Source organism: Argopecten irradians, chromosome 2 (assembly GCF_041381155.1).
Source record: "Argopecten irradians isolate NY chromosome 2, Ai_NY, whole genome shotgun sequence".
Classification (NCBI taxonomy): domain Eukaryota; kingdom Metazoa; phylum Mollusca; class Bivalvia; order Pectinida; family Pectinidae; genus Argopecten; species Argopecten irradians.
Window position 1 is genome coordinate 26246768 of NC_091135.1, and position 24623 is coordinate 26271390.

The following is a 24623-nucleotide window of genomic DNA, read 5'->3' on the forward strand; positions in this document are numbered from 1 at the left end:
AAGCATTGCACAAAACGGATAAAGCTGTGGACAAAATATCCGGATATTTTATTTCTATATCCAAATTTTTAATTACTGTATTTTTACTGTAAGGACTAAAGAAGTATATTTACGGTAATATTATATTATATTTAAAGATACTTTTTTTCATAATAAAATATAGCAATAACCTGATCATTTAAATTGTGCAATATCGTCATTTTTCTTTTACGAATGGCCGGTTGGCATTTTATAATCGACCTGATTTACATGTGCACTTTGTCCAGTGTGTTTACATTTTGACCTGATGTGTGCCTCAGGCTGAGGACTTGAGTGGTAGGCCTAATGGTTTTCGCCAATAATACATATACATAGCTTCATTTTGCATCTTACAAAGTCATAAAATAAGAATATCAAAGACACCCGAAAGGAATGTTTACTTTCAGTTTGATTTGGGACAGAATAGTGACATGTAAGATAAGAGTTGGTGTTTTACTATTCGGTATAGGTACCGACATAGGTCATACTGCATACAAAACAATCAGACAATGTGTCATTAATTTTAGACCATGTATATACATTTTGTAGATCGTATATTGTGTTTGAAAATTAGAAGCCTTGCATTATATTATTTGTGTAATCGAATAATTCAAGGAAATATACATGAATATTATCTAGACCTACTTCAGTATATATGAAGGGTAATATTAGTTATCATGCTGCATATTTAACTTTAAATTTTTAATAATTGATTAAGTTTTATCGTTTTAATTTATCTAAAATTATTGCTTTGACAGTTTAAAATCGGATTAAAGTTTACTAAAAATAAAATTGAAGTTAACTAAAATTGCATTGACATCAAGAGTGTGTGTTTTGAAATGACAATGCACATAGTTAATGTTTAATTTTCAGTTACTGAGTATGTTATAGGTTGATATATTGACTTTTTAAAAAAGCTAGCTCAGAGGTACACGTAAATTCATGTAATTATAATTTAAGAAAGATCAATAATAAATATTGAACATTATATTGAACATCAAAGTCAAAAACTTAAAATTCTCATTTCAGTAGAACCAGATGTGAACACCATTTACAACAGTCATGTTTAGTTCCGGGCTCCTGATACTGACTCGTCCTCTCCCGGTACTGAGGGACACCATCTCACCTCTGTTGTCTGAGGTGGCTAAAGTAATCAGCACAACGCTTTATGTTCACATACAGCCAAGCACACCTGATGGAAACAATAAGGTGTTTACAGTGTCACAGACTCCGTATACCCAGGAACTCAGGACATTAATCACGCAACTGTATACCTCCAGTGCTTCTGTCTGCAATCATCTCGATGTCAACATTTTGTTAGGTCATATTTCCAACAAGAGTTACTTCCCTTGGGATGTGAGTTACAGAATAAAGCCTGGCTGTGATGTGATACTGTTTGATGATGACCGTTGGGTGACTGGTGTAGAAGACGTGGCTAAAACTCGTTTAGTGAATCACATATACAAAAAATTCCAGCCAGATTGTCAAAGAATGCCTTCTATAGACATAGTCAATGCATGCCGGAGCAATACATCCTCCAGTGGGAATGGCCAGATTGATAAGTCTCCTCTAATTTCTAGTTTTGCCAACACAGTTTTGGGTGGAACATTTGATAACATCCATACTGGTCACAAGATCTTACTTAGTGAGGGCTGCCTGCTGGCAGATAAGAGGTTGACTGTTGGAGTCACTGATGGAGAAATGAATAACAGTAAGATAGTAATAACATATTTAAGGTAACATGACATAATTTGTTTGTGTCAATGTAATGAACGTATATGATATTAATTTTATTATCAACTAAAAATTTAATTGGTGAACAAAGTTGAACAAAATACACTATTGACTTTACATTTACATCTAGCAGTCAGTTAGTCTGCTCAACTATTCAGTTATACTTCCATCTCACCACAAGTCCAGTTGTCCCACCATCCAGTCACCACTAGTCCAGTTGTCCCATTATGCAGTCACCACTAGTCCAGTTGTCCCATTATGCAGTCACCACTAGTCCAGTTGTCCCATTATGCAGTCACCACTAGTCCAGTTGTCCCATTATGCAGTCACCACTAGTCCAGTTGTCCCACCGTCCAGTCACCACTAGTCCAGTTGTCCCATTATGCAGTCACCACAAGTCCAGTTGTTCCACCGTCCAGTCATCACTAGTCCAGTTGTCCCACCGTCCAGTCACCACTAGTCCAGTTGTCCCACCGTCCAGTCACCACTAGTCCAGTTGTCCCACCGTCAAGTCACCACTAGTCCAATTGTCCCATTATGCAGTCACCACTAGTCCAGTTGTCCCATTATGCAGTCACCACTAGTCCAGTTGTCCAACCATCCAGTCAATACTAGTCCAGTTGTCCCATTATGCAGTCACCACTAATCCAGTTGTCCCACCATCTAGTCACTACGTTTACTAGTGCAGTTATCCCACCATCCAGTCACCACAAGTCCAGTTGTCCCACCATCCAGTCACCACTAGTCCAGTTGTCCCACCATCCAGTCACCACTAGTCCAGTTGCCCCACCATCCAGTCACCACTGGTCAAGTTGTTCCATCATTCAGTCACCACCAATCCAGTTGTCCCACCATCCAGTCACCACTAATCTAGTTTTCCCATTGTCATCTCACTGCTAGTCCAGTTGTCCCACCATCCATTCATCGCTAATCCAGTTTTCCCACCATCCACTCACCACTAATCCAGTTTTTCCCACCATCCACTCACCACTAATCCAGTTGTCCCACCATCCAGTCACCACTAATCTAGTTTTCCCATTGTCATCTCACTGCTAGTCCAGTTGTCCCACCATCCATTCATCGCTAATCCAGTTTTCCCACCATCCACTCACCACTAATCCAGTTGTCCCACCATCCACTCACCACTAATCCAGTTGTCCCACCATCCAGTCACCACTAATCTAGTTTTCCCATTGTCATCTCACTGCTAGCCCAGTTGTCCCACCATCCATTCATCGCTAATCCAGTTTTCCCACCATCCACTCACCACTAATCCAGTTTTCCCACCATCCACTCACCACTAATCCAGTTGTCCCACATCTCACTGCTAGTCCAGTTGTCCCACCATCCATTCATCGCTAATCCAGTTTTCCCACCATCCACTCACCACTAATCCAGTTGTCCCACCATCCTTTTATCACTAATCCTTTGCTCTACCATTTGGTAACAATTCACCACATAGCCACTGTATCATCCAGCAGAATCATTTAAATGTATTATACAATTCCAGAGAAGACCCTGTCAGAGTTGATTCAGCCAGTGCAGTCCAGACTGGAAGCAGTGAAATCTTTTATACAGAATGTCCGCCCCAATATCACTCCTGATGTGGTTCCTATCTACGATGCCTTTGGTCCTACCATCACAGACACTGATCTGCAATGTATCGTCCTTAGTGAGGAAACCAGGAAAGGAGGACAGATGGTTAACGATGAGCGTCAAAAAAAGGTTAGGAGGGGAGGTGAGGTGGGAAGGTTAAGTGATGCCAGTTTGTTCTGCAGGTCTGTATCCTTCAAATATAGTCTTTATGTTATCAACAAAGTTAAAGCCATTGTAAATTGGCTCAATTCAAAATGCTGCTAAATGTGGCTTTCATAATTCTGATCATTTGAATTCCATATTAATGTAAATTGTAGCTGAAAATGAGAACAAAACTTTGGCTATTAGTTCAAATAATCAAAATATCAATGTTGTGCAAAATAAAGATTACAAAAAAAATCTCTTTCATTTGAAAACAATACAGATCTTATATAATTTCAGGGTTTTCCAATCCTGGAAGAATTTGTCATAGAGCTAGTGGAGGATCAGCAGCATAGTGTATATGAGGAAACCAAAATCAGCTCTTCTTCTCTACGCAAACGACGACTAGGGACCCTTATAAACACTCCACAGGTTTGTTAAATGTTATATCATTTGAGTCACACTTGCGAAGGGAAGCGTAGCAAAAGGTGGTGTTGTGTTGGTGTAAACACCTGTCTAACTACCAGGTAGGTTATACTTGTGAGATAAATAAAAACAAGATATGGAGTGATGAAGGTGGTAAACTAGTTATTTACTTCATCTCAAACCCCTGTCCTGTCTTTCCCTTTTCCTGATCCTGGCAATTACCTGTGTATGCCTGTCTTCTAGAGTAGATATTGAGTTGTTATAATGTGATCAAACTATTCACTTAAAGGGACAATTCAGTCTAAGAAAACACAAAATTTGTACATATATCGGAAAACCCTCAGTTCTAATGGAAATTAGATCAGTCGGTTTTACTGTGATATGCCAGAAAAGCCCATGGTGGTGAAATGTGTGTGAAATGTTCAAACTGGCTCACTGTCTGCCATTACACATCTTGTATGCCGATCGAACCCTGTCCGTTACTCGTAGAGTAATACAACTTTTGTCTAAAACTGCTCAAATCACTCTGACAGTAGTGTGTTTAACTATTAGGTGAATTGTCTTGCCTAAACAATCATTTTATCACCTCCACAGTGTTTATTAGACCTATTTAGGTTCAGAATTGTAGACACAAATTCAACCCTGTTTAGTAATTGCATTTGATATCGATCGTTTAGCTGTTTCTCAAATATTCACGTGTCAATCTAACGTAAACAAGAATCTAATAGGCCTATTGGAATACTTTTTGTAATAAAACAATAAAAATCGATTTACAACTTCAAAAAATAATTACTTGTTGTTCCTTTTAAGTGTAAATAATTTACGTATTTATCAAGTAAACGAAATGATATCTATTTGCCTGTTGACATACATATGTGTGAGGTCAGACGAAGGTGCAAAATGTCATATCCACCTATTTGAATACTCCGGTTATTTGCATATTTTCTTCTGGAAAATGACTTATTCAAATAAGCGGAATCCTCTGTAGTTAATTTGTTTAACGTGCGTGATTTTTGGCCGGATTTGGTTACAACGTACACACTGTACCTGCTTAATCGTATTGATCAACAATTTGTAATTACAACGGTATCAATTAAAATACTAAACAATGAAGTGGAATTTGTCAATATTTTATGTTATATGTTTCATAAGAAATGTAGAACAATACATTTATGCCATATTTTGCTTCTTGGTTATGTAAAAGAATTAGCCTGTCAGAGTGAATTGTCCCTATAAAAGAGAATTTGTAGAACAATGATTATGTACAACAACAACACTCATGTAATATTCTACTTTCAGAAGAAGGAAGGCTTGAAATCTCTACCCTATGTAATAGGGCTGACAGGAGGCATAGCTAGTGGGAAGTCAGCAGTGTGTAAACGACTTGAGGGACTGGGCGCTGTCAGTATAGACTGTGATAAACTAGGTTAGTATTGACTGATAAACTAGGTCAGTATCAACTGATAAACTAGGTCAGTATCACTGTGATAAACTAGGTCAGTATCACTGTGATAAACTAGGTCAGTATAACTGATAAATTAGGTTAGTATTACTGTGATAAATTAGGTCAGTATCACTGTGATAAATTAGGTCAGTATCACTGTGATAAACTAGGTAAGTATCACTGATAAACTAGGTCAGTATCACTGATAAACTAGGTCAGTATCACTGATAGACTTTGTCAGTATTATTGATAAACTAGGTCAGTATCACTGATAAATTAGGTCAGTATCACTGGGATAAACTAGGTCAGTATCACTGATAAAATAGGTCAGTATCACTGATAAACTAGGTCAGTATTGGCTGTGGTAAACTAGGTCAGTATTGACTGTGATAAATTAGGTCAGTGTCACTATGATAGACTAGGTCAGTGTCACTATGATAAACTAGGTTAGTATTGACCGTGATAAACTAGGTCAGTATTGGCTGTGAAAAACTAGGTCAGTATTGACTTTGATAAAGTAGGTCAGTATCAATTCTTGTATACTCGGTTGGTATTGACAGTGATGAAGTAGGTCAGTACCGGGTCAGTAACAATTGATGTTTCTATGAGGCTGTACCTGTATTCTGATTAACTAGGTCACCAGGTGTACAAGCAAGGCCTGCCATGTTATAACAGACTGGTAGAAGTGTTTGGACTGTCCATAGTTGGTGAAGACAAGGAAATCTTCCGTCCAGCACTTGGACAGATTGTTTTCAGTGACCCAGTAAGTGTGGCAAATTGCTTGAAACATTGTTATGAAATTGCCTGTAAATAGATGAATAGCTGTGTGTTATGAAATTTATCGAACAAGGTCATTCATTTTATGCCAATAATCTGTATAACCTGAAATGTTTATTTTGTAATAGCTTTCGTTGCTTTTGAAACCACAAGTATAAAACAATGAATATTGTTTACATAGTATTTCACTATTGCTCCACTTGGTCCGTGGTCCAAAGGTCAAACAATTCAAGTGGGTTCTATGCAAAACACAAGTTTATCATAATTGGTGTATATAAATGGAAAAGGTTTGGAGTTGTTGGGGTCTATTCCTCTTTTTCATTACCTTTTTGGAGTTGTTGGGGTCTATTCCTCTTTTTCATTACCTTTTGGAGTTGTTGGGGTCTATTCCTCTTTTTCATTAGTATGGAGGGCTTTTGTCTAAGGGGGCTTTTATCTGGAGAGGCTTTCGTCCATACCCATCATAGACAGGTTTATTATTCGGCACTTTATGTTTTGTGATATAGATGCAAATCCACTAAACTATCAGTTTAAATTTTATTTGTGAAATATTCTCATGGTATGATATAGATTTACCTCATGTAATTCAAATGTTTAGCAAATCGGATAGATTCTTCCTCTTTGTTGTAGGAAAAACTGAAAATGCTGAATTCCATTGTCTGGCCCGAGATTTCCAAACTGGCAGATGAGAAGATACAGCAATTTAGACTGGGTGAGTTCCCTTAAACCTCTCTCTCTCTAACAATTACTATAGTCTATCAAAGTTTACTATATCTGTAAATAATGATCATATCGTTATGTAGCTTAATGGTACATTACACTACAACAAACCTCTTGGTGGTTTGATCTTTCAGAGGGTAGACAAATAGTGGTATTAGAGGCCGCCCTTCTGTTAGACGCTGGCTGGGACAGTCTGGTACACGAAGTGTGGACCTCAATCATTCCTAGACAGGAGGTAAGTGTAGAAATAACGGATCATAACAAGGTCTACGTCATACTGAGTGCTTACTCTATACACGTAACTTGACCTTCATTCAAGATTACAGGGGTCAAATAGGTAAAAGCAACTTCTTGTCAATAACCAAGAGGTCGATCTAGAGACCTGAAAATGGACCGAGTATAGCTTGCTGGGATGAAGGGCGACAATGTTAGTTCAATTGAATGACCTTGACCTTCAAAGTCACATACTGTCGTGTATCGGATGCCAGAGGCTGTGGTAACCTGGCCCTGATTTCTCGAAACAAAAATCACTGACATAAATACACGTATAATATAAATATAAACTTTATTTATTTTACATCAATTGCGAAACAAGTTATACAACTCATATAAATCAGGATGAAATTGCGCGAGGGGTCTTAGATTTGGAGTTAACCAGAGTGCCTGAAGAAAAGTCATGTGATTGGAAAGGTAACTCCTGACCTTTTCATGTCCGTGTCAGGGGTCAAACCCTGTCCGGCTAGATGAAAGACAAGTGGCTTAACCATTACACCACCTGATCATGCACTGACACAAAGTTTTCTCCATTATATGTAACTTATGTGACAAATTTTTACTAAATTTCTGGCTTATGGTAAGATTGTTTGGAGAAATTTAGGCCTAATGGTTTTAAAGATGTCCAACATTTTACCACTAACCCACCATTTTAAAGGCCTGATTTGTTTGCCCATATGAGGGATGGTTAATTTGATCCTAATTTTGAAGTCAGTGGATTTTTCTATGGGTACTGTGCGTTTTCCTTCAAACTAAAACCTTGCACATCCGTTTTTGAACCTGACTACTGGGGTAGAATGCAAAACAAGCCAAACCAAGAATTGGTATGTTTTTGTGTTGAGAAAAGATAGGAATTTTAATGAACACATTTTGATGAATTTTAGGCAATCAAAAGGTTGATGGACAGAAACAAATTTACAGAAGAAGAAGCTTGCAAGAGATTAGACAGCCAAATGACCAATCAGGAGCGTGTTAACAGATCACATGTTGTTCTGTGTACCTTATGGGAGTATGAATACACTCAGACACAAGTGGAGAAGGCCTGGTCACTCCTAAATGATCGACGGACTGTTCAAAACAAACTGTGACTGCCAAAATTCAATGTGATAAATAGACTATGATAAATCACTTTAACTATAGAACTTTAAGCAGATCTTTCACAGCAATCGAAAATAAATATTTAATTTCCAGTCAATTTTCACCCGATATTAATCAGCAAATTGAAACGTGCTCACAAAAGGATTCAGCTATTTACCCTGGTAATATTGTTTTGTATATTGTTTCCTCAATTTCTGATAGCTGAAAATGATTTGTGAGTGATTGAACTGACATCCTCACTTGAAATCCATTGAGTTTGGGGGTTAGGAGGGTCATTTCAGCAGTGTTCACGATGAAAGGTGGCCCGATAGCCAGAGGCTATAGAAAATCTGGTTGGTCTTTATAAAATCTTTTAATGATGGCCCTATTGGCTATGCAAATTTAACATCAAATTCTTTTATTCTGCATCCCTGGACTAATTCTGATTTCAATCTATATTTAGTGAAATGCTTCACAAGAATAAAGAATGAAATTTGGTATGAAAAATCTGTCTGTAAATTTAGCAATTTCCATTGATTTTGTTGCTTTAGCATGTACATATATGTGATATTATAATGGGTCTATGAAAAAATGGCAAGGGCCATAGAGTTTTTTGTCTCTGTAGACCGAATGTCTATGGAAAATTCACTGTCACTTTCAGACACTGTTTCAGGCTAAATATGTTTAATTACAATCATCAACCTTTCACTCAATTATTTGTGTTTATCAGTTTTCATAAGATACAGGGTTTCATTTAACACTATGTTATAATGTCATCTGACAATCAAAAAATAGGTCAAGTAGATGATCTTTTACAATAAGCCAATCAAATTGCAGCTTAGCTGAGCAAATTTTGAAAGTTACTTTGATTCAAGATATGGCTCAACATCACTTGTGAACATGATGAAAAGCAAGAAAATTCTGGATAGCATATCAACCAACAGTTACAATAGATGGTTCTAGTGAACACTGTATGCATGGTAATAAGTAATATGAACGAAATATTTCATTGGTGGGCACTGATTTTCTTTAGCATTGTAATGTGTTATTATATATATTATTTGGTCTTGGTTTAACATCAACTATTTCTAGCCTTGGGCAATGATAAGTGTTTTAAAGTTATTAATATGTTTGAATTATATATTAAATATATATTTATACATTTCTGTCAATCAAGACCTCTTAGAAATTTTAATAAAAATTCAAAACAATGAGATTGTATCTACAGCATTGTTGTTTTTAATGAAAATATAGTCAGCAAAACTAACTTATTCAACTGATGCAGTATTACTGAAATATGCCTAATGTATAAGATATTATATTCATCAGATAATTCCACAAAAGCGTTTGTGTTGCCTCAAATCCAACTTCAAACAAGTGACCATGATATTTGGACCAGAAAACACCCCCATGCAAGAAATTTTGATAAGAAAAGAGGCCCAGAGGGCCTGTATCGCTCACCTAGTTTGTAATGCCAAGTAATGTTCTGAATACAGGTTCATTAATTGTTTCTTTTCTGAGGGAATTTGAATATTTACCTCTAATGCCCCATTGGGCCCCACCCCTCCTGCCTCCAGGGAGTCAGAGCCAAAATTTATACAAGTTCTGTTCCCCTTTCCCCAAGGATGTCTGTAGCCAAATTTGGTCACAATCCATACATAACTCTAGGACAAGCAACGATTTATAGGATTTACCTTTAATTCTCCTTTTGGGCCCTGCCTCTCCTGCCCCCGGGGAGTCAGTCGAAATTTATACCAGTTCTGTTCCCCTTCCCCAAGGGTGTTTGTGGCCAAATTTGGTCACAATCCATGCAGAACTCTAGGACAAGTAGTGATTTATAGGATTTACCTTTATTTCCCCTAATGGGCTCCGCCCCTCCTGTCCCCGGGGGTCAGAGCCAAAATTTATACCAGTTCTGTTCCCCTTCCCCAAGGATGTTTGTGGCCAAATGTGGTCACAATCGATTTATGGATTTACCTTTATTTCCCCTAATGGGCCCCGCCCCTCCTGCCCCTGGGGTGTCAGAGCCAAAATTTAAACAAGTTCTGTTCCCTTTCCCCAAGGATGTTTGTCGCTAAATTTGTCAGAGCCAAAATTTATACAAGTTCTGTTCCCCTTCACCCAAGAATGTTTGTAGCCAAATTTGGTTACAATCCATGCAGAACTCTGACTAGTAGCGATTTAAAGGAAATGTTGACGGACGGACGGACAGACGGACAGATGAGGGATGCCGCACCATGACATAAGCTCACCGGCCCTTCAGGCCAGGTGAGCTAAAAATCTGCAAGACGTTCAAGCTTGACATTGCCAAGAAAATCACATGGAAACAAATTTTCTTTTGGTGTCCACCTTGATCACTGACCTTCAAACCTTATTATAAACAGCAATCCCAAAGCGCTCCCCACCCCCACCCCCCTCAACTTTGAACTTTATCTGCAGGAGACTTGCACCATCACCATCAACATTTTGATAGACATCTTCTCCATTACTGCTGATGTACCATTACAGTGTACCTACCCTTGCTTATTACAGGTACAACTAGAACTGTCGCCAGAGTGGCCAAATAATATCCCTTACTGCACAAATTTATTAATAACTCCATTAAAAGGGGACATTGCAGAACCCTATTTAGTTTACTCTACTCCCCTTTATGTCAGGGCTCTGTGTAAAAAATTTTATCAAAATCTTTTAAGAAGTTTAGGAGGAGTTCGCCAAACAAAGCTGTGTCTACAGACAGATAGATGGACGACCCGATTCCAGTAGCCCCCCCCCCCTTAACTTCATTTACTGGGGGTATACTATAACCATTCTGATCAACAAGAGTTAATTGCTACCCCCTAATGAAACAAAGGGAAGTAACTGTGATCAATCATCAATCAGAATGCATATAACCTGCAAGGTAGGTTAAATAAACCACCCAAAGTTAGATTATACATTAAAACTAACAACAAATTATGTTAAATCTTTTATTAAAGATTATTGCATAGAAATTTAATGCTTGGCTAAATAAAACATAAAAAAGCAGTTGAAACTTATTTTTAACATAACAATGCAATGCCCTGAAGATTGATCAATGACACAAAAAACATTAACAACTCTCTACAGACAAAAAGTACATTTGGGTCAGCATTTATAATAAGCCATGAACAAACATACATTTGAGTCCAGTTTCATTAAATGAAAAGGAGGTAGGTTTAACTTTTTAGTGCTACATTTCACATGAAAGCACGGACATTGTTTATAGTATGACTGTGAATAAACACAGGTGGTTTATAACCTTGTAACTTTAATATGTCTACTTCTGTCACACTATCATTATGATCATCATCTGATCTATAAAAAAAAATATATAACAATTTTACTAAAGCACATTAAAAATGAACATACTCATGTTAATGTATTGTTCTGTATGTACATTATATGTTGATATAGTAGTCATCTTATAAGATTAAAGATGCTCCACCGCCGACAGAGTATAAATGGTATTCATACGTTGAACAATAATTGGTGTTTAATCATGTATATATATGTCTAGTTAACATAAAAAATAATATTTAACAATTTGTTTTGCATTTGGTGCATACATAATCAGTACTTCATTCCATATAGGATATAGTGCCACGGAATTGTTTCGGGATGCAATTAATTATTTTTCATATTTTTAACTTGAAGTAAAATTAGAAGCTCAAACTTTTCAATGGTGGTAATAGTGTAAAGTAAGTAACTTTTGTAACTGAAGAAAAATACTAAATCGTCTGCTTCTGTTTTTGATAGTGAAAAAATACCATTTGTCAGCGGTGGAGCATCTTTAAATATAAAGCACCTTAATGCCTTATATGTGATTTACTGGCTTTATAATTGTAAATTCCAGCTAAAACAAAAGAACTTTAAGGCTCTTTTTATCTCAAAAATAATTCATTAACAATCAATACTCTAAAGAACTTACAAATAAAACTACAAAATTATAAGATATTGGGAGCCATTTTACCGTATTCGACCCAATAAGTACCCCCATCCCTATAACCCCCTCCCCCACTCTATTTTTTAGGCTTCAATTTCACTTACTTTGAATTTATAAATACAGACTGAAAATATGAAATCATTTTTGATTTTCCAACCAATTTCTTCTGCAAATTGATTTATGGCTTACTTTGTAGAATAATTTAAAAGAAAGGCAAATGCAAATTTATTTCTATATAAGTGCCCCTTGAGTTGCTTCAATTATTTAAGCGCCCTGTGTGCTTATATTGGGTCGAATATGGTATCCCTATTTACTTTTGGAGTTGTTTTCAGTTTTATAGAGGGAGTTGCTAACCTCTTTTTTAAGGAATATTGTTACAACCCTATATTTTCTGACTGATTGAGCTATGCCTCTTTGTTTTCTGAGAAAACAAGTTTCTTCATCGTCTGATAATGGAGTTATGCCCCTTTGATTTTCCAGCACTTTTTAAAGTCATCCCTCTGTTTTCTGAGGAATAGAGCATGCCTTTTGTTTTACAAAAAAAAAGGACACGATTTAAAGATGCTCCACCACTGATGAATGGTATTTTTTGTCTATCAAAAACAGTAGCAGACAAATTCGTATTTTTCTTCAGTTACAAAAGTTTCTTACTTTACACCATTACCATTATTTAAAAGTTTGAGCTTCTAATTTTTACTTCAAGACAAAAATATCAAAAACAATTAATTGCATCCCAAAACAATCCTATGCCATTATGGCCTATATAGATTGAAGTACTGATTGTACATGTACCAAAAGCATTACAAATGATCTTATATCCATCTTTGTGTTAATTAGACATGTATACAAGATAAAACATCAGTTGTTGTTAAAATGATATTGTTTATACTCTGTCAGTGGTGGATTATCTTTAAGTTAAAATTTTCCATTGTCATGAAATATGCATCTTACCCTATCAATGTTCCCTATACCCTATCAATATTCCCTGTATATTGTATGTATTTTTGTTAATGATACTAATTACCATTAAGATAAGTTTGATGATATGATATAGAGATTGTGGAACTAGAATTTCAAGTTTTTATTTTAAAAACATTAAAATGAGACAAAATGTGCCCTAAATATACCCTCTTAAAATATATTGTTACACTTCTCATACTTAACACATTTGTATGTGATTATCATCACAAATAGAAACAGTTAACATGTAAATTTAATTTGTTTAAAATAATACTTCATAAAACAGAAGAGAATTAATAAACAAACAACCATTAGTTCTTCAAACAGGACTCATTTATAAAGTCTTGTTTTGTGTACTATAAACATATCTGACATCATTTCACCATTGATTCAATTACCGTAATTTGACACAATATATTTAGTGAGTTTCTAACTCAGAAGAGACATATATAAAAATCATGTTTTTTTATTATTCATATTTTTTCTTTGTCATCATTTTATGACAAGGATGAATATATTTTGATTATAATGCATAATTCATATCATATGATTGCAAGGTAAAACATTCAGTGCATAATAATATTTCGATATTGTGTAAGCGATGATATGCAGAGTTAACTCCCTTTGTTTTTGATGCCACAGAGTAAGTCCTCTTTGTCAGGGTCAACCATTCCCCCTCTTTTAAACCAGTCAGCCTCCCTTGTCTGCATATCTGAGGAAGCCAACCTGAATAATGATGATACATCTTTTATTTCAAATCTTGATTTACAAATGAAAAAATAAATTATGACATATTATTGACACCTTATCAGTAATATGAGGTCAAAGTAGACACATTTTTTCAATATGTAACTACAAGAAGATGAGATTTAAAGAAATCCTATATATATTAAGAAATACATGTATTCCTAGAATAAACCATAGAGTGTGTAGAGATATCATGAATTCCAATTATGCAGATCAATGATAAATGGATAACAAACTAAGAGTGAGTTTACCAGATGGTCATCCTCCATACTCCAGGGGTTCCGATCACTTACGATCTGTAAACTCCTGGACTATCTCATAGTAAATTTGAAGGCAGCTCAGAGGAAACAATCGGGAACCCATCATAGACCACAGGAAAATCCTTTGAAGACTAAAGAGAGAGTGACGCCCAATTTCAAAGCCACACAGTCAACCACAGTGTATCGTTATATGACTCTGTTGATGTGCATCAAACGACTAAATTTCCTGTTCTGTTCTGTTGCCTCCTGTTTACTATGAGATAGTATCTAGGATGCCAGATGGTAGACATAATCAGGAAATTTAATTATTTCAGGGAATTTAATTATTGTACCAAAAAGAGCTACTCACAAAGAACTTGTTGAGGAACCTTTGTGAACGAGGAATACATTTAGAACTCTGAACCAGAAAAGAGACGAGCTGTACACACATTGGGTACGGAAGCTGGATACTGTGAACTGCCTGGTCCATTTTCCAGGAGGAAAAGGTGTGGTCTGGACTTGGGGGACAACTGCAAAAACAAAATCATCACTTTTTATAGGAATACAGGTTGGCTTTTGATTTTGTTTAGTTACTGAATAGAAACTATGATAAATCGGTTCGGTGACTGTACAAATGTTAAACCCATGGTTAAGATACTGTAATATATGATGTGTATGGTGCTTTACATGTTACACATGAGAGACTGTATGGGTATTACACATTGGTGATTGTATGGGTGTTACACATAGGTGACTGTACATGTGTTACACATGAGTGACTGTATGGGTGTTACACTTGGGTGACTGTATGGGTGTTACACATGGGTGACTGTATGGGTGTTACACATGGGTGACTGTACAGGTGTTACACATGAGAGACTGTATAGGTGTTACACATGGGTGACTGTATAGGTGTTACACATGGGTGACTGTATATGGGTGTTACACAGTGGGTGACTGTATGGGTGTTACACATGAGTGACTGTATGGGTGTTACACATGAGTGACTGTATGGGTGTTACACATGAGTGACTGTATGGGTGTTACACATGAGTGACTGTATGGGTGTTACACATGAGTGACTGTATGGGTGTTACACATGAGTGACTGTATGGGTGTTACACATGAGTGACTGTATGGGTGTTACACATGAGTGACTGTATGGGTGTTACACATAAGTGACTGTAGGGTGTTACACATGGGTGACTTATAGGTGTTACACATGGGTGAATGTATGGGTGTTACACATGGGTGAATGTATGGGTGTTACACATGGGTGACTGTATGGGTGTTACACTTGGGTGACTGTATAGGTGTTACACATGGGTGACTGTATAGGTGTTACACATGGGTGACTGTACAGGTGTTACACATGAGAGACTGTATGGGTATTACACATTGGTGATTGTATGGGTGTTACACATATGTGACTGTACCAGCATTACACATGGGTGACTGTATGGGTGTTACACATGAGTGACTGTATGGGTGTTACACATGGGTGACTGTATGGGTGTTACACATGGGTGACTGTACAGGTGTTACACATGGGTGACTGTGCAGGTGTTACACATGGATGACTGTTCAGGTATTACACATTGGTGCCTATATGGGTGCTACACATGGGTGACTGTACAAATGTTACACATTTAAGACTGTATGGGTGTTTTATAGTTTACACAAAGTTGACTATGGATGTTTCACCCATGGCTAATGTAATGAAATATACACATGGGAGACTACTGGTGTTTTACACATGAGTGACCGTGTGATTATATATATATGCATGTGTGGTTGTATGGATGCTACACAGGTCAATGAGAATGGATTCCATACACATGGGTGATTTTCATATTGATCTTACCCGCCTGGCTGGATTTGACACTTATATAACATCTTAAGGACCTTGGTCGGTCGGAGCTGAATATGTGACTCATCCAATGAACACCGGTCTAAATACACCATCAGACAAGGGTCTATCAGCCAAACCTATAACCCATACAAATGAAAAATCAATAATGTCTAAAAGTCTTAAAGTTTGATATTGATGTCAATCTTCAAATATAAATTCCAAGAATTCCTGTAATGGGTAAAGATTACCAATTAAGTTTTCTGAATCTGCAGATGTCAAACAATTCTTAGAAAAGATATCAATTATTCAGGGCTTCCTACATACTTCTTCAATAGAAAATTTCTGATGATTTCCCTCATATTTGTATCAGAAATAATCCAAAAGTTTGCACAACAGCAGTTGCAGCTTGCTGTTTGCAAACTTTCTTCTATCTTGAAATGGTCAACACTATTTTTATAAAGCTTACGTTTCAAAATGTTCAAAATGTTACCATTATTTACGCATCATGCTCTCTGCTATATAAACTTTTTGGCCTCGTCTAGAGATATATTTCCTTAATATCAAGTTGTTTTCAAAAGTTCTAAGTCATTAACAAAACTTTACCTATTTCCCATATTTTTTTTTTCTTCACAATTGTTTTTCTATTTTAGAAAATGGACATTTGATTTTTTTTAACTAAACTGACCAGACAGGTTACGGTGTGTTCTCCCTTGACCGCCTCGATGACCAGCCGGAAACTTGTGTATAAATGGCTCTGCTCCACGATAAGATTAGCAAAGTAGTCCTCTGCCATCACCTCAAATCTGTAACACATCAAGAGCAATAGATGATTTACATTTATGATGTCGCCACTATTGCAAGAAAAGCAAAATTTAAGCAACCATACATACCATGTGCATATTTAAAATCTGTCACCCTACTCCCCTTTTCAAATGTGCTAACTGAGACACACACATCAACCAATGTTTTGTCTCCATGGAAACCTCTCTTATTCTCCTTTTATCTAGGCAGTGTGTAACAGCAGAGGAGAGGATGTAAAGGCCAGATAGGACCTCCCAGCACTAGCCGGATACTCTACCAATTGAACTACCTGTTTACTGATGATCAATCCATGCCAGTCCATTCCCACTATATTACCCCTCTCATTTCCCCAAAGTCTTTCTCAAAGAAGACACAAAACTCAAGTTTGCATATCCCCTCTGCTAAGTATACTCTTAATGATTGAAACAAGGGTTGAAAGAATCGCAAATTTTATAACAGGAGAAGAGCTAATGTAGCAGTCAGACCAGGGTTCCAACCAGGGAGCTCCAAACATTATCTGGATGCTCTAACAATGGAGCTACCTGGTCATCGTTGATCGACCTAGTCCCATTCCACTTAGTACATACAGGTCGGCACTTAATACAAATATGTACAGGTTACTTACTTTGGTCCTCTGTCAATGGTCTCTTCCAGTCTGTGAAACAACACGCTGTGTCTGAATATCTTATATACTGGGTAGGTACGAAACATGCCAACATCTGGGGAAACAACAACAAAATAAACATATGATATAAGTTCCATAGATTAGTATATATCTAATTACAACTGTGTGGGATTTCAGCGTGTCTCCATTTACTTGTATTAAAACTGGTCATTTGCCTGTTGAAAGTTACAGTGCATTTACTGAAATTTCACATAAGCAACTTAATCAAAGGCTAAAAATACAGTTTATGGTGAAATTTCAGGAATGAAACAAGTGCTGAAAAGATAAAGAAAATTTTAGAAGCATTTAAAAAGGCATTTTCAAGTTTTGTGGCTGTGCAATGCAATGTGCAATATATGAAATAGCTGTGAACTTGTTATGCTGGTCAACTGGTTGATTTCTTAAGCATATACAAGGCTAACATATAAATACACTTTAGTTCAATAATAAGATAATAATTTTAATAATTTTATTTTGATATGCATTCCCATAGTATATTTCTGCATGAACATCCTAGTAGCACAGATCGCTTTCAAATATCTTCAACTGTTTAAAGACAAAAAAAACCTTTGAGGTGCCCACAGCAACATGGACAGTTATACATTCAAATAGAGCAAATGTTATGTTTCCTTTTTTCACCTACTGTACTAACCTCCGTCTCCTGACCCCTCCTGAACCATCAAACCAAGCTGGTTACCACAGCGCTGACAGTACAAAGCATCGCCCGATGTCCGTGTGTGCCCCAGCTTCAGATGGCGCCCCTGTACCAACAAGTAGGTATCACCTACGAGACATTGTTTCTCCTTGGGGAGTAAGAGTTTAGGATGATGGGGAGCCCCATTATCCTCGTCCCCTTCATGTTTGTGACAAAACCACATGTCACTGTAGTCTGCCCAGTTCTCCGAGGGTAGAGCCAGCACTCTCATGAATATACTGAAGAAAAGTTAACATATACATAAACACAATAGATAATATAGAAAATATGTCTGTTCATTCAAACATCACCAAAACAAATACCAGAGTACCAGACAGATTATTATCTATATAATGACAACTTCAAATGAGTGTACAACAGTATATGTAATGCAATAAGAGGCCCAATGGCCTTAACGGTCATCTGACTTCCTTGGCAATAGTCATATAGGAAATTAATTAGATATAGTGTCATGGTAGCCATCTTGGGATCAACAAGAAATGTAACAACACTTTGTCAATATCATTGTCAGGTCATTTCAGGCAAGTTTAAGCCAAATTGCGCCGGTAGAACATGAGAAGTTCAAAATGTTTTCAAGATGGCGGCCATCTTGGATTTTGGATCAACCCGAAAAATAACAACACTTTGTAGGGACGATGTTATGAACATTTCATGCACAATTCAGCTAAATCGAACCTGTAGAACATGAGAAGAAGTTCAAAATGTGTTTCCAAAATAGTGGCTGTGGTGGCCACATTGAATTTTGGATCAACCAGAAAAATAACATTTAGTTGGGACCAAGTCAGGGTCATTTCATGCAAGTTCCAGCTAAACTGCACTAGTAGAACTGGAGAAGTTCAAAATATGTTCTCAAGATGGCGGCTGTGGCGGCCATCTTTGATTTTTTATCAGGATCAGATGACCTAAAAATTTATACTCTAGAAAATACAGTAACATAAGATTTAAAGCAACCCAAAGAAAACATATGTAATTAATAAAATGACTAAATTGGAAGACAATTCAAACATAAAACCGTTTGGCAGTTGCAATACCATCAATTCTGTAATTAGCTTCCTTTTGCAAATGAGTTCAATCCCCATTCAAGTTCAATGGAAGCAATGAAACTATTTATTTAGTGTAGATGCATCAACATGACACAACTTTAATTAACTTACATTGATTGTGCGTATAATTAAACAGGAAAAAAGGTATGAATATTTTTTTTTTAAGTTTACATTTCATTAAATAAACTACATGGATAATTACAAGACATAAACGCCCCAGCCTCTGTAATACTGGAATCAACACCCAACCCCATCTTGTTGTGGATGCCTTAATATGAACTGACCAGTGGTCTGCAAAAATCTTCTGACCACACTTTGCACAGTAGCACTTGTCCTGGTAAAGCTGGATTTTCTCAACAAAGTCTGATTGTTTGGTGTGATTGGTGTCCATTTGGTACATTTCTTGGTTCATCTCACTGTCCACATAGATCGTAAACTGGAGCTCACCATTCGGGAAATATTTCAGACCTCGGCAAGTCAGGGGAGACAATTTTGCCTCAATAAAGTCACAGCATAGCACTTTTCCTTTCTCTCGTATTGTGATGAGATTTTCTTCCACGATTATTGTCACATTGTTCTCAAATTTATTGGTGAGCCTGCAAATAAAAATGTTTCAAATGTTGTAAAAGTAAACAATAATGTGACAAACAATTTTAATTCTCTTTTAGAATATAGCTATCATTAAGAATGGTGGAATTTTTATTCCCTAAAGGTTCTTGTATTACTTTTTTTATAATACACATAGTTTTTTAGCCAAAAATAAAACCATAATATTATGGTATAGGAATTACGATGCAGTAAAAGTTTTTAAAATGTTATGTTTTATAAACTCAATTTTTAAAATAGGATGGGTCCTATGTGTTTTTGTCAACTATCTTATCACATCCAGCACTTATTTCAGACAGTAGCATGTACATGTTAATATACAATACAAGTAATACATAATTTCTTTACACATACATATACTGGACATGGACAATTTCCAGGATTGTACCTGTATGTGCACATTGTAGGACTAAATTGTTCTCAAATTAAATATAAATTGTATGTATGTTTCTGGTCTGTCAGCTCTAGGTAGCGTATTTGAATAATTATTATTTATTTTAAGATTCACCAATGCAACTTTCCTAATGAAGTATGATTTTAAAGAGCACATCATCTTTTTATCCATTGAACATGACATCATCCACGCTCCATCATCTTAAGATAAATATACCTGATATTTTATTTTCATTATATGTATACATCAAATATCCAAAAAGTTAGTTTTTGTATCTATTAAAAAGTTACTAATTGTACGCAGTCAGTGACTCCCGAGACCCTACCCCAGAACTGACATCGTGCAGCTGCGGGCTGGCCCGTAGGCGTTTTGGCAGATCCACCCACGATCTGGCGATACCCAATCAAGTCGTGAGCTTCAAAACACTCTCTCGGCAATCTAAATTAATTTACAACCAACATGAACGATTCCCTAATCATCTTTACCTGTCGCTTATTATTGAAGTATTTAACAATGACAACGCTCTTTTAAACTCGCAGTAAATCAGTATATCGCCGCCCTGCTGCCTCGTTAACTCGTCGGACAGCGCCATTTTCTGGATTTCCCTTTTGCCTCGTTTTGGAATGGGGCTATTCCCGTTCTCACACGGGATTTCCCCGGAGTTCCTAATTAACTTTCAAGATTAACTTTCAAGATGTTTCACCATTACCACCATTAAAATGTTTGAGCTTCTATTTTTTTAAGTTTAAAATATTAAAAATAATTAATTGCATCCCGAAAAAATTCTGTGGCACATATTATATGTAATGAAGTACTCATTGCCCATGCACCAAAGACAAAATAAATTATTTTACGTTATTTTTTGTGTTAATTAGACATATATAAAAATAATATGCATGATCAAACACCAATTATTGTTCAAATGATGGATATCATTTGTGCTCTGTCGGCGCGGTGTCCAGAGCATCTTTAAAAGTTTGTTATGAAAAAGGTACAGAAAAGGTTTAATTAAAACATGTTTTAGGATTGGGAACAAGTTAAACGAATTAAATGATGTTCCCCAAAATATCAAATTTATATTACAGTCAAGATGGCATCATACATTTACCATTTTGGGTGTATATGGTAATAGTTAAATTTATTGTTCTCTGTGTATCGTTGTAACGTCATATATGCGGGTGCTTCGAAAAATTTACGGAGGAATTTACGTTGATATATAAATGGCACAACGTATTTTTAAAGACCCACTACCTTTCCTAAACGGCTTTTAATTTTTAAAATATAAATGTAAAACGAGATTGATTATTTTGAAGAGACGCAAAAATTAGCATAGCTTACCGTTAATACTAGTACACTCATCATCAACTTCTGAACAATTTAATCAAAATAAATTAAATAAAAAAATTCATAACGCGGGTCATCCTATGTTTCCCGCCGTCGCCCTCAATACCGCGTGTTAGTTGATTACTGTTGGAGATGGCAAAACAGCAATAAAATAGATTTTAGAGGGAATCTTGCATTTATTTGCTGTTGCGACCCCATCTTAGGTCACAAATATATTTTTTCCTATGTTATTGTTGTTTTTCGAATTTAATTTATATATAAACCAAAATTAAATGAAATCTTGTAGTTTTAAAGGGAGATTTTACTATTTAGATATTAACAACTTAAAGATGATCCACCGCTAACAAATGGTAATTTTTCACCGTCAAAAACAGGAGCAGACGATTTAGTATTTTCTATAGTTACAAAAGTTACCTACTTTACACCATTACCACCATTGAAAAGTTTGAGCTTCTAATTTTACTTCAAGTTAAAAATATGAAAAATAATTAATTGCATCCCGAAAAAATTCCGTGGTACTATATCTTATATGGAATGAAGTGATGATTGCGCATGCACCAAAGGCGAAATAAATTATTTTATGTTATTTTTTTGTTAATTAGGCATATATATACACGATTAAACAGCAATTATTGTTCAAATGACGAATATCATTTATGCTCTGTCGGCGGTGGAGCATCTTTAATATCGTTTCATATTGTACATATAATGCTTTTCAACAGAAACATGATATCATAACTTGTTTAATATACATCTACTTTATTTGAACTAATTATATAAAAGTAATTTGGTTAAATTTACTTGCTCCCACTTTATTGAAAGAATCTCGCTCAGCTCTGCCATAGTTCACACCTGCAGAAGCTAAATGTATCATGTCACTTCAATCCCTTACTTTAAAGATGCTCCACGGTTGACGAATGTTATTTTTTCTAGTCTCTATCAAAAACAAAAATAGAAATTATTAGTTGCACCCCGAAAAAAAATCCGTGGCAATATGACCTATATTGAAAGAAGTACTGATTGCGCACGCACCAAAAGAAAAATAAATTTACTTAACATTATTTTTTTTGTTTATTAGACACACACATATATAAATGTAAATTTTCAAAAATATATATACACGATTAAACATCAGTTATTGTTCAAATAATGAGTATTGTTTATGCTCTGTCGGCGATGGAGCATCTTTAACTTATACAATGGTTTGTTGATTTTCTGGTGACAGACTATATATGCTCTTTAAGCCTAATTTACTTCAGTCGTCCTGGTTTTTTCCCCCCATCGAAATGATTATCTACAATATCGAAGTTGTAATTTATTTTTTATAAACAAAAATGTACTAACAGATTTTCATGGATTACAACTGGTAATGCGTTCAATAATTTCATCAAAGATTTAAATAGTATATTATACTATTGAAATCTCTGATTCCATACAGATTTTTTGAATTTAGTTGTTGCAGTATTGTTTATTTAAATTATGTTTATAATATCTACTATTTGATTTTTTCTGAGACTCTCATTTTACAAGTTTGACTACCCGATATTTATTTTATGATATACAAAAACACTGCAACCTGTAAAAATTCTTAAAATATTTTCGCACTAGCTATACTGTAGGCTACTCCCGGATTTTTCTCTGTATTTATGTGTATACTATTAGAAATTTCAATTTTGTATCATGTTTCCCGATTTTTTTTTTACATCACATTTTTGTTCCCGACATTACTTAATCGTTTTCTTTATTAGTTACGACCCAAAATACTTCCGGTATATGACGTCACGATCGGGATCGCCATATTTAGGATTGGCGAAGTGACTAACTACGAAAGCGTACCTAAACAGAAGGATTTATCAGTAATTCTGGAGAAAATTATCTAACACAAATACATTTGGATCCATTTGGTCCCACTGGTAAGTAAAGGTTATTTTTACAATGTATAGACTTTATCGAAAATTTAACATAAACTCGCAGATGTAGCTGACCCCTGAGTCAATGTTCCCTAGGCCTACTGCTGACTCTACCACAGAGGCTGGGGAAAACAGGTCACGGTAAAAATATTCACTGTGAATATACGCGAAGAAAAGGCTTTGTTATTGGAAGTTATTGATATTGATTATGACATTATTGTATAACATGCCTTTGGTTTATATGTAAGTATCAGCTCAACCGAGAAGATCTTGGAGATGTCTCGATCTGTATGTCGCTTGACCTACATTGTGTAGAATTTATACCCCCTCCCAGTGGCAGGCCAGTCCCATCCACCCGACCGGTTACACTCCGGGATCCTCTTCTCATGAACTAGACGGTCATTGAACCCGCACATACAAACTGTAAAATATATATTATGTTAAACTATAGATTAAAATTTGCACAGGTAAAATGGGATCAGTAGTGATCTTGTTTAGATCATAGATGGTTTATATGTGCATGCTAGCTTAAAAATTATATGTTTTAAACCAAGTACTTAGCTGTCTTTGTTAAAGGCAATTATATAAGGCACTTTAATCATAGCTTCCGTTGATTTCATTAGTTACTGAGTACAGTGTTTTTAAGTCTGACTTGGTTTGAAATAGGATGTCAGGTATTCCGACTACAAGCTCATCAAGCATAGTTGGTTTGGAGTGTTTGACCAATTAATGGAGTAAGAAATCTGTAATCGAGATTCATATGACTGAATGGTCAGACATCATAATAAACAAGGAATTTTGTAGAAATCTTTTTGTAATCAATTGCTTAATTGTGTGTGTTTTTACTCATATGATTTTAAATATCAAGCATCTAAACGAATTGAAGAACGCAGATGTAGTTATGTAAACATTCATGATCAGAGGAGATGATTTTATTTGTGAAAACATATAATTGACCTTAGAACATGGCAACATGTGTAGAAGAAAGTTTGTAAGATTTTCATGGAAAACGTTATTTGAACTCTCAGATTTAAATGTCAACATAGAAACATAGCTGCATGCATATATGTGTTTGGCAGTATTAGTGCTAGCTGCACATGCACACTACACTTTATTCTCACCCTGTTACATTATATTAGAAGCAATTTATTTGTCCTTATAATTTAGTTCTGAAAGTATAA

The 24623-nt window shown here is 35.8% G+C and overlaps 3 protein-coding genes across 7 annotated transcripts in view; 2 read left to right on the plus strand and 1 right to left on the minus strand.

Annotated features, from left to right (window-relative positions):
- The first annotated feature begins 199 nt into the window (after positions 1-199).
- Positions 200-9422, plus strand: LOC138314956 (bifunctional coenzyme A synthase-like). Of its 3 annotated transcripts, none has more exons than XM_069255612.1 (9): positions 200-315; positions 1048-1729; positions 3263-3477; positions 3790-3921; positions 5215-5341; positions 5995-6122; positions 6767-6848; positions 6991-7091; positions 8014-9422. In XM_069255612.1, the coding sequence occupies exons 2-9, from the start codon at positions 1081-1083 to the stop codon at positions 8215-8217; spliced, it is 1638 nt and encodes a 545-aa protein (XP_069111713.1). In that variant the 5' UTR covers positions 200-315; positions 1048-1080; the 3' UTR covers positions 8218-9422. The 3 variants fall into 3 exon arrangements, with proteins under 3 accessions (XP_069111713.1, XP_069111715.1, XP_069111714.1); XM_069255614.1 differs by having other exon boundaries at positions 211-315; positions 1051-1729; XM_069255613.1 differs by having other exon boundaries at positions 313-451.
- A 1736-nt stretch (positions 9423-11158) lies between these two features.
- Positions 11159-20795, minus strand: LOC138314957 (E3 ubiquitin-protein ligase E3D-like). Its single transcript, XM_069255615.1, has 8 exons — positions 20674-20795; positions 19473-19784; positions 18083-18363; positions 17392-17485; positions 16651-16768; positions 15978-16102; positions 14484-14643; positions 11159-13853 (listed from the first exon to the last, which is right to left on the minus strand). Exons 1-8 carry the CDS (start codon positions 20778-20780, stop codon positions 13818-13820), a joined length of 1233 nt encoding a protein of 410 aa, XP_069111716.1. The 5' UTR covers positions 20781-20795; the 3' UTR covers positions 11159-13817.
- Positions 20796-23287: 2492 nt separating this feature from the next.
- Positions 23288-24623, plus strand: part of LOC138314958 (integrin beta-PS-like) — a 45627-nt gene continuing 44291 nt past the window's right edge. For all 3 annotated transcript variants that reach the window (XM_069255616.1, XM_069255617.1, XM_069255618.1), the window contains exon 1: positions 23288-23445. The gene's annotated coding sequence lies outside the window, so the exon portion shown is untranslated. The remainder of the gene's footprint in view (positions 23446-24623) is intronic.

Coding starts and splice junctions, on each gene's coding strand:
- LOC138314957 (XM_069255615.1), bottom strand. CDS start 20,780: ATGGCGCTGTCCGACGAGTTAACGAGGCAGCAGGGCGGCGATATACTG. Junction 16,103..16,650: donor AACACACCGTAACCTGTCTG/GTCAGTTTAGTT, acceptor TATGGGTTATAG/GTTTGGCTGATAGACCCTTG. Junction 14,644..15,977: donor TGTCAAATCCAGCCAGGCGG/GTAAGATCAATA, acceptor TTGTTTTTGCAG/TTGTCCCCCAAGTCCAGACC.
- LOC138314956 (XM_069255612.1), top strand. CDS start 1,081: ATGTTTAGTTCCGGGCTCCTGATACTGACTCGTCCTCTCCCGGTACTG. Junction 5,342..5,994: donor TATAGACTGTGATAAACTAG/GTTAGTATTGAC, acceptor CTGATTAACTAG/GTCACCAGGTGTACAAGCAA. Junction 6,123..6,766: donor AGATTGTTTTCAGTGACCCA/GTAAGTGTGGCA, acceptor TCTTTGTTGTAG/GAAAAACTGAAAATGCTGAA.